Genomic DNA, 10,314 nt, shown 5'->3' with positions numbered 1-10,314 from the left:
GTCTGCAGCAACAGTAGCAGTTTCACCAGCAGTAGCTCTAGTCGGGTAGACGCCGCAAGACTCTGTTGCTCGGGATTTGGTTCCCCCCAGCCTTTTTTGCTCATTCGCATGGGTTCTGTTTCTCTCATTTCTCCTAATATTCACCAAAAGTGCATTGCTGCTTCTCTCGCTGTTGTTGGGGGACTGCTGTGGCGTCCAACCGTGTGATCCAGGGCTCCCCCAAACCACCACCCCGTCCCCTCTACGAGCAACTGCGGCCACTCGCGGCAGACTAAGGCCACTTGCATATACACTATGAGCCCCTTTGTTCATTCCAAAAGACCCCTGACAAACCCTGGGGGCCTGAATGGTCCCGACAACACCAGGGGCTGTGAGGGCCGAAAGTCCCCTACATACGACAGCTGCAATCAAAAGATGTTCCTGCAGCATTGCTCAATTGAGAATGCAATAAATCTTCGGTTCATGGGCTAATAAACGCTGTAGATTAGACACAGCGGCCCTGGATGTGACTTGCGGCGCCAGAGCCACAAGCTGCTGGGAGAGCAGCAATCTGATGTCCCAACCACATTAGCCGAAATGCCTACTCCTGTAGCACCAAATGGGCGAGTCGCTTCACGAGAAGGTTCGCTGCAGCAATGTGCTGTTGTGTCCCCAACACCGTGAGATTGCCGCTATAGCAATTGTGACGATCCAGTCATTACGGCGTCTTGCGCGTCTTGATAAGCACGAAAGGAAAGAATACAGACCATTTTTTCTCCTTAGGAACTCCACAAACCCCCTTAGTTTCCTCAGACAATCTTTTGGGACTGAGGCTGAGCCAACCACAGCTGTACGACAGGCGGATATCCCCCTGGATCCCTGAGCAACTGCAAAAGGCTATTTCAACCGTTCATCTGGGTTTGTGTATTGAAAGCCAAAGTAAATGCGAACTTGGGGAGTGTCCAAACCCTCCGCCTCTCCTTGCAACCCCCCTGCCGCACATTCGTTGTTATGCTTCACATCACACTGGCAAGAAAATGATGTAAGGGTGCTAGTATGTATTATTTCAAAAACATAACGAAGCCAGAAACGGCAATACTTCAACGAAGTACTTGCTCCGGTGAGTTCTACGGAAGTCGTGGAAGCCCGCAAGAAGCACTCGCGCGGTTCGCCCCCCAAGCGTTCTGCAACACAGGATTGACACAGGAACAACAGGAGGGGTGATAGGGAGATCAGCTTCGTCGTTTCACACACATTTCCTCTAGTTGCGTTATTCAGGGATTTTGCTCGTGTAATATATATGGAAGGGCTAACTTCATTGCAGATGCTTTCTGGTGCAACGCCCGTAGAACTGTCCGGGTAGAGTTGTTGCATGTACTAACTACAAGCGCACAGGCTACTTACTGAGAAACAAATAAGTATATCCGAAGTGTTAATGTACTCATTTGAAAGGGTTTCTTGGTTTTGCTTGCACGTGAAGAGCAGGAAGATTCCTTTGGAAAATTACCCCCTTCTCTTCGCCCACAGTTTCATTGCATGAGCGGAAGTTGCGGCGTGTACCCCTACTTGGGTTCGGGCTGGACCATAAATGTATTAAAAGATTGTTTACATTTCTAAGGTTTGCTGCATGAAGGCTTCGTTGTGCTTGTTCATGGTACTATCCTGTATTCAGTGTTACAGTACTGTAGTGTAACAGATAGTGTGTTACTGGTACTGGGCACCCCAAGATCAGTGTCAGCTGCCGCGGAGACGAAATAGAGAAGATAGGAGTTAGTGAAATACACAATCTCGGGTGTGTCTTAGATTGTGTATATTACTAACTCCTATCTTCTCTGACACAGCCGAGTCTCCAGGTGCCTTTGGAAGTGGTTTAAGATCCTGAGGATGGTGGCGAGGTGACTGTCTAAAACTTCGGCACTGGAGTCCTCAAGCTGCAAAGCTCTCCTGTAACCAAAGCAGGGCACGCCCACTGGCAAGACTGCTCGTCTTCTGGCTAACCCAAAGACCGTTGCGAGCTGCACTGGAGCCAATGGTCTTGATGTGAGACTTGCTTGAAAACGGCGTGCTATCCTCTCCAGTATCCTTGCTTTGCTTGCAGGCTGGGCCAAGCGCTTCGAACAACAGCAGAGAAAGCGGCATGGCATAAGATGCAACGCAAGCGGCATGCCATAAGATGCAACGCAAGCGGCATGGCATAAGATGCAACGCAAGCGGCATGGCATAAGATGCAACGCACCTCTCTGCAAGACACCCGTATATCCGGGCACAATCATATATTCTCTGGTGCACAGACCAACATTGTGGAGCACCGTTTGACACGTTTGCTGGCGGGCGGGTACATCTGTCCCCCTTCCTGTAAATCATAATCTCCTCTGCCCGATTGTTTCGCTCCTGAAGGTGGTTGCAGTGCTCCTAAAATTTTCTTGTTCTTCTCAGACGCACTGTGCCCCAGAAACTTCTGTTGCTCCTCGCGCTTCTTGTTCGCGCTACTCCCCACAGTCTCCAACGTCTAGAGAACTTGGTGCTTGGTGTCCATGTATCGGGGCTTGTAGGGCTGTACCTGGGTAGAAGCGTTCTGAGGGAGTTCCGTTGAAACCCTTTTCCCTTCGAATATGTGGAAGTTGTTGAGCAGCATGGTGCCGAACTCATCTTACAATAGTGGTGTTGCCGATGATGGAAGCTGCCCTAGCTGTCGAGTAAATTAGGTTATAAAGGGGCACATGCGGAAACACACGGCTTCAGTTTTTTTTTTTGCCATCCTGTATGGGCACCTCTGTAGATTGGCATTGCAGACTGTATCTATCTGTTAAGGAACCCCCGTCTCCCCACCCAAAGTTGCAGAATTAAACTCACGAAAAGCTCTATCTGGGCAACGTAACAGCTAAGGAACAAGTATCCGAACTAGGGGCCGTCGGAAACATTGCCTAATAGCTAGAGCTCTGCAGTTGCACTCGGAACGCTGCTGCTCTATATAGGCATGGGGGCTTGCAGCCAACACTACTTCCACAGCCTCGTGGGTCCTATATCTTCACAACAGCCCGGTCCAGTACCTGCTCCACTCTAGGCAAGTTCCACATGCCCCCAAGTGAGCATCGGAGTTGTTACTTCGCGGCATCATGTATTTGATTAGCTGTTGATGTCCTCAATGTCTGCGCATTCCACTCCGTTACATTATGCCTAAACTATACCATTTAGCAAACTTCGGGACAGGTCGTCGTCGCATCTTTGCTTTGCCCCGACAATACAGAAGCGGAGCTACCAAACATGCATGTAGCAAAACTGCATGCTTGCAGCTGAAGTGATGACTGCAGCGAAGAACTAGTATGCTGTAGTAGCAAGCACACATATTGTACAGGATAGCCTTCTTGCCTGTAGAAGCGTCCACTGTAAACAATTGGTGAGCGTTTTCTCGTGATTACGGTTCCCTTGGCAAGGCTGAATGAGCGTTTACGTGTCAGCAACAGACAGGCTTGCCAATATTTCGCAGAGTATACTGGAAGTATGCGGACTTCACGAGAATACCGGTGTCCACCTTTTGGAGCTCTCCTGAATCGTAAACTGGAGCAAGGTGCATTACAACTGAAGCAGGTCCGACCCAATTCCGCCGGCCTAAGAGCCGTGTAGGTGGTGTTTTCAAATGGCCTGGAAAAACAGGAGGGTGAGCTCCCTATAAACAACCTAGGTTAAGTGCTCCTGCCCTACTGCAGCTCCCGATGGTGGTTGGCTGAGAACGACGACACTCTCCACAAACTCAATGAATAACCCGAGCCCTCTGATCGTACGAGCATTATTCTGTGCCAAAAGCACAGATTGTATAATACCATACCAAACCACCTTCCATCGAAGACCTGAGGTGCACCTGCCAGGTTGGACCAGACGCAGTTCTAATGTGCAGACGTGCACAAAAGTGTCACTGTGAGTAACTGTTGTTGAATTGCGACTCGGGAGTTTGCGCAGTCTCGCACCTCGAATTGCGCTACCGGTATGCTGTCAGTGTTTCCGTATCACCTGGCTGAGGTCCTCGTGTGGTGGGCAGAACAGAATGCTACGTGCTGATACAAAGATAAATAGATAGATTGGGAGGGACCAATCTCGATATGCAGCATCGAATCTTCACTGCCAGTCGCCACTGCCAGGCAGGTTCGAGCTGTGGGGATCAAGAGGGGGTGTGGAATGCTACATATTTCGATATGTAAAGCAACTATCGTTTCCAGAGTACATCATAAAAGCTGGCAAAGCACTGGGTTCTACCAAGCAGAAAGACGAAAAGCGCCAACCGAGACCCCGGATAACCTGATACTTCCGGTCAAATTCGGCCAAGTTTTTGCCTCGACAATTACAGCCAGAATCAGTGTTCAAGTACAAAAATAGATTTATACGTAAAACCTAGCAATGAAACAGTAATTTATGGGGCGGGGGAATGCGCCCTCGTGCATTGAGACGAGCCCCCACGTGCAGTGTTGGCCTCCTCCTCACCCGCCTCTGCGGGCAGCTTACACATCACTAAATCCTGAGCATTATGCACCACACCTACGATAAACCGCGGGAGCTTTTACTTTTCAACTCCATTGTAAGTTCGCTTTGCCTTGTTCCCACTTCATGCATTGCTGAGCTGTTATTCCTCGCTGGACAACTCCCTGCACCAAAGCGGCGTGTGGTTTGGGGGGCAGAAGCAGGAGTGTGCTTGGCATAGGTTGCGATTTTTGGTGTTGGGGGACGACATTTTATTGCTTTATCTTGTTTTAAGAAGGTTTCCATAGGGCACACCACCACCTTCCACTTTGGTCTTGCTTTCCATCGCTCTGTTTTCCGCATTACTGGTTGTTGAGGGGGCGTGCTCGCAGGGGTGTATCCGTCGATACGTTTCCGTGCTTAAGGAGAAGTGTCTACTGCCTTACTTTCAGGGGACCGAATTATCTACTCTGGTTTGAACTGGTGACTCGTTATTGCCCTGCTAACTTCCTTCCCGTTCGTATTGCGTAGTACCAACGGTCTGTTATTGCTACAGTTGGTCGAGCAGAGCCAGGGACTAGTTGGATTCAGTGTGGCGTGTCAGGAAGAGCTATTATTTACACGTAATGATTTGGATTGGCAAAGTGTGGCATCGTACTGACCATGTGTAGTTGACTTTTGAGCGAAGGGTACGCCACGGAGGACCTATTGTCCTGTAACGTCATTGCATGGTCTTTTTGTGTAATTTTCGCCTCCCTCTTGGTGAGCACCTTCTGCTCGCCTGCGTGGTCCAGCCTCCAGGGGGCGTTTAGCCGCACGTTATTGGGGGGCCGTGGGTAGTTTCCGTATCATCGTCGGAGAACAGCGGTCTTTTAGGGCGGGGTTGTCTAGGTTAGGCAGCGTCATCGATTTTCTCCTTTGATCCATCTCTCTTTTCCTTTAGAGGCAAGGATCGTTGGCGTTGCCGGGGCGTTGTCCTAGGAGAGTCTCTCGGAACGGGTTCCTGGATCTGAGTTGAAAGGTGTTGGGCGTATTATCCCACTCTCCGGAGGCCGTTGCATCTTCGGATTTACCTGTTAATTCGATCTTGTACTGCTCACCTCCCCGCCTCGGCGCATAAAAGCTTCGGCTGCCCAGGTGGACTGGTGCTGCAACCAGTGACGGTGCAGCAGTTGGAGTTGGGCGCGTCGGTGTGAGCATTTTTGTTTGTGTGGAGACGAGGCGTGTGCAAGAGAAGACTTTGGGCATCAGGGAGCAGTGTTCTGCTTCATTCAGTCTCTGTACATAAAACATGGTTCAACGTGAACTGTGGAAAGAGTAGCGAAACGAGCACCACTGAAGGCCACAGCACAAGCAACAGTGAAGGCAGTAACGAAGACGAAGGAGCTTGTAGCCGAATATGAAGGCATCTGCAGCACGTTTTCGAGGTGTTGGAAGGGGAAGGGCCACAGGTACTCTTGATGAACAGCAGCTGCAACGGCTGCTAGAACAGCAACCACAGCAACGGCTACAGCTGGAACAGCAGCATGCGGAACAGCAACAGCTGTTTGGGGAACACCTGCAACAGCGTCAGGTACGACGGTTGTATTTGCAACGGCAACAGGTGCAACGCGAGCTCCAACTCCAGGAAGTGCAGCGCCAGCAAGTGCAGCGCCAGCACGTGCAACGCCAGCAGGTGCAACGCCAGCATGCACAGCTCCAGCAACGGCAACTCCAGCAACTGCAGCAGCTGTTGCGGCAGTGGGAGCAGCAGGAACAGCGGGAGCAATTGTTGTTGCAACAGCAGCGTATGCAACGGCCGCCTCGGCAATTGCTGGTTCAGCATAGCCCCAGGTGGAGGGGGCATTCTAGGGAACAGTCGCCTCCGCAGCGGCAGCAGGAAGGTGTGGCAGCTTCGGACGAGACGTGGTATTTCTCAGGAGAAGGGCGTGGGGCTCTTTGCTTGGGTCTTTCGTCAGCAGCAGCAGCAGCATCTCCGAGTCGTTTGCTTGGCCGTTGGCGCTTCAGTTTTTTGGCTGTGAATGAAGCGCCCTGCGACGCCGAGGGCGAGCAAGGGGAAGAAGGGGAAGGAGTGAAGCAAGAGGAAGACCAAGTTGAGGACGACAACGTGGTGGACGGAGAGGCGGAGGAGTGGGAGCATGGAAAAGAGGAGGGCAATGACGTGGATTGCGAGTATAGAGGAGGGCCAGGAGGAGCCGGCAGTGGTGCTGAGACCGAATTTAGGGGGGATGCAGCAGCAGCAGCAGCACGCACGGAAGCAGCACCCACTGAACAAGCAGCCACAGGTGCAACGGTGAACGGCGCTGAGACAACACTCACGTACACGGGGACGATTACAGGTTTAGCACCAGCCGCAGGGACAGCAGCAATCACTGCTGTAGTGACGAACGCAACCGCAGGAACATTTGCACCTTCGTCGATGTCCCAGAGTCCAGCAGCCGATATGATAGGGTCCGCGCCCCCGGAGACGACGCCGACTGAATTGGTTTGCGGCTGTGTTGCCGGCAGCAGCCGAGACGGGAGCAGCACCAGCACTGAGAGGTGTACAGACCGTTGGCTTGCTCTCAGGTCGCCTATTCAGCAGCAGGAGCTTGAAAACTGCAGCAGCGCAGCCAGCACGGCAGGAGACAGCTCCCCCCCACGCAGTAAACGTTTCTGTGCTTTTGGACCCCAGCAATCAGCCTTCGAGGGCGGACAGGAGGCGAATGATGGCCTTAGCCTAATTAACGGCATTACAGGGAGCGGGAGCCCGTGGTACGGACGCATGGGGCTCAGGCCACGACGGAACAGATACGGCTGTCCTAGCTGCAACAACAGCAGCAGCAGCAGCAGCAGTAGGAGTGATAGTGAAAGCGGCGACGATGGCAATCGCATGCCACTGGAAGGGCGGAACTTCCCGCTTAGCCCAGCCCTAGATAGCGACAGCGATGTGCACAGCAACGACAGCGGAAGCCTCAGTGACTGTGACAGCTGCAGGAGTCATGGCAGCAGTGTCAGGGAGGTGATTGAGCTTGACAGTGATGACGACGACGAGAGCAGCTTCGTTCGGAGGTGCGTTGCTCCAGCAGTTGCAGTTGGGGAGGCAGCACCAACCGGCATGGGGGAGTACACATCTGCAGTGAGTACCAGTCATTGGGACAACGGTAGCATCACTAGCAGCAGGAGAGCCGGCAGCAGGCACAGCAGCACAGGCAGCAGCACAGGCAGCAGCACAGGCAGCAGCACAGGCAGCAGCACAGGCAGCAGCACAGGCAACAACTGGAACAACAGCAATAGCAATGGCTGCAACGGCAATGGCTGCGACGTCTACGGCTGCAGCGGCCACGGGTCGCGTCCTTGTGACTGTTCCATTCGAGGAAATCCTCCGCAGAGAGAGGACCCTCGTGCGTTGCTGTTTCCGCTCCGCGAGACGTCATGTGACGCTGGAATGAGTTACACATTGTCGGCCGCTCATTCCGATTTAGGAACGGATGGTGGTTTGCCGACGGAAACAGCAGACCCTGCTGCAGGAATGGTGAATATTGGCAGCTGTCCTGGCGATGTCGGTATGGAACTCTGCGCATCAAGCCTTCCGCCGTTTTGGGGAGTCAGTGAGAATCGTAACGGTCAGCAACAGCTTCGGTGCCCAGCGCAGCCTCAGGTGCAACAGGGAAACAATCAACATTCTCCACAGCAACAGCACCTTTGGCGACAGGGGTGGGGCGTTTTGCGGAGCGGAGTAGTGACTTACTGGGGAGAACAGGATGGAGATGGATTTGAAGTGGCTGGAAGCAGCTTGCTGCGCAGACCGCTTCCGGCCACGTCATCTGTCTCCGCTGCTAGAGACACGCCGCCAACCCATACAATGACATATGTTGGCACTGTACCCCGAGGTAGCACAGCAGTAACGGAAATACTTGCTGCCTCTGGAGGGCAGGTGGGAGCACATGGGACAATTGCGGTTTCTCGAGGTAGTGCGGCATCACATGCGGTGCGAGCTGCTAATGGCTTAGCGGCAATGGGGACGCGCCTTACTCCTCTGGATAGGTCAGCAGCAACTGCGGTATGTCCCGTTGGGACATCGCTGGTTCATTCAGCGGGAGGCCCTCTCGCCGCCCGGGAGAGTTCCCCAACACGTGGAACTCGTGTTGTTCCGTCGCGGATTAATGACGATGCATTGTCAGCTGCAGCACGTGCAGCACTTGTCGCATTGGAAAGAATACTGCCTATGACAACGATGCAGCCCTTCTTGCCGCAGGCGTTTGACATGTTGCAGTATATTCCGGTTCCTCCAGGCTTGGAGCCTCTAGGGCTTCCGCAGCTTTTGCAACACGAGCGCCAGCTGCAGCAGCTTCTCGCCGAACAGCAGCTGTTGGACCAGCAAACTCGAATACCACCAATATTGAGGCCTCCCCCGAATGCAGGCGCTAATGTCTCCGCTGATGCTGCGGCCAACGAAGTGACATCACGCCGGCAGACGAGGTTGGTACCGCTGCCTTTGCACCAGCTTCCCCAGCCTCACACCACTATGATACAGGCTGATGCAGCAGTTGCCGAAGCCAACAGTGCCATCGAAGATGTGCTCCGCGCCCTTCAACGCCATCAGCAGCTCTTTGGAGACGGTCCAAGTTTTCAACTGGCCCAGCAACGGGGAACTCCACCGGACGTACTGGAGCAGCTTCCCATTCTCCCCTTCAGACGCCGGGCTCCTGCCTGTAGCAGCATGGGCACTTCCTCCAGCACCAGCAGAAACCGCACCACCAGCAGCAGCGGACGCAGCGCCACCGAACGCAGCAGCGGCGGTGCCAGCAAACGTCGAAGCAGCAGCATGAGCGGAGGCGTCAGCAGTACCACCAATAGCAGCAACAGCAGCAACGGAGGTACTGGAGAGGTTGGGGATAGGGACAAATGTGCAATATGTCTGGAATTGTTCATTGAGGACCAAATGGTTCGCTTCCTTCCTTGCCTTCACTTTTTCCATGTGGAGTGCGTAGACACATGGCTCGAGTTGAGCGACACCTGTCCAATCTGCAAGTGGCCGGTGCATTGTACCGCCCTTCCCGATGAAGCACTTGTTGTGGCGGGACCCTCAACTGCTTCGTCGCCCACTCTATGTGACAGTGGCGGTGTTGCAGGCCCTGCAGAGGAGGGGTTCTCACTTGTTTCGTCGACTCCTTCGCAAGCCAGCAGAGCTATTGCGTCGATTACCGGAGATGGGTCCTTCACCACGCCATCGCTTACACGCGAAGGAGCTGATGCCGAGGGTACTCTAGGCAGTGGTGCAACTGCTCACGGGGCTGGGGATTCATCGAGTGACGATGACGCTTACGGATCTGCCTATGCGCAGTAGGGGGGAAGCGGCACTATGCGCAGCTGCTAACGGTAGGTGCAGAGCCACCCGTTTGGCCTGGAAATCTGCAGGTCGATTGGCTTGGAATGAGAATGACCGCGCGTGCGTCCCCGTCAGCCAGAAGCGGATTGGAGGCCAGCGCGCTCATGCGAGGACTGCTGCCAGTGCTCACGTTGCTTTGCGAGGTGGCCAGCGTGGAGTATGGCAGCACAGCAGCAATATCGTCTTGAGTTAATGCTGCATATGAGCAGAATAGCAGCTCAGCAGCAGCTGTTTTCGGTGGTACATATGATGCGTTTTGCACATACCACACTTCGCTGCACCATCATAATGCTACAGCGTCTGACGAGTCTTTTGTGCTGCTTCTGATGTGCTGCACAGACATGTTGACAGTTCGTGCTTGTGTTAATGGTGCGTCATAGTAACACTATGATTTTGCACCGTATGCAACAGCCGTATTTGCTTCCGCTGCACGGTCTGCTTCAAATTTTCGTTTGTGTGCTGGTATCATTAAGAGCTGCTGGTGCTTATGAGGCGAGCGGTTTAAAGCATGA

At 53.3% G+C, this 10,314-nt stretch overlaps 1 protein-coding gene across 1 annotated transcript; it reads left to right on the top strand.

Moving 5' to 3' along the window:
* Nucleotides 1-5,830: 5,830 nt before the first annotated feature.
* Nucleotides 5,831-9,760, top strand: EMWEY_00018720 (hypothetical protein, conserved; the record flags this gene model as incomplete). The annotated part of the gene is made up of 1 exon (XM_013480090.1): nucleotides 5,831-9,760. One exon carries the CDS (start codon nucleotides 5,831-5,833, stop codon nucleotides 9,758-9,760), a length of 3,930 nt encoding a protein of 1,309 aa, XP_013335544.1.
* Nucleotides 9,761-10,314: the final 554 nt, after the last annotated feature.

This window comes from Eimeria maxima, genomic scaffold (assembly GCF_000499605.1).
Source record: "Eimeria maxima Weybridge genomic scaffold, Emw_scaff161, whole genome shotgun sequence".
Taxonomy (NCBI): Eukaryota; Apicomplexa; class Conoidasida; order Eucoccidiorida; family Eimeriidae; genus Eimeria; species Eimeria maxima.
Note: the sequence above shows the minus strand (reverse complement) of the source record. Positions and strands in the feature narration are given on the sequence as shown.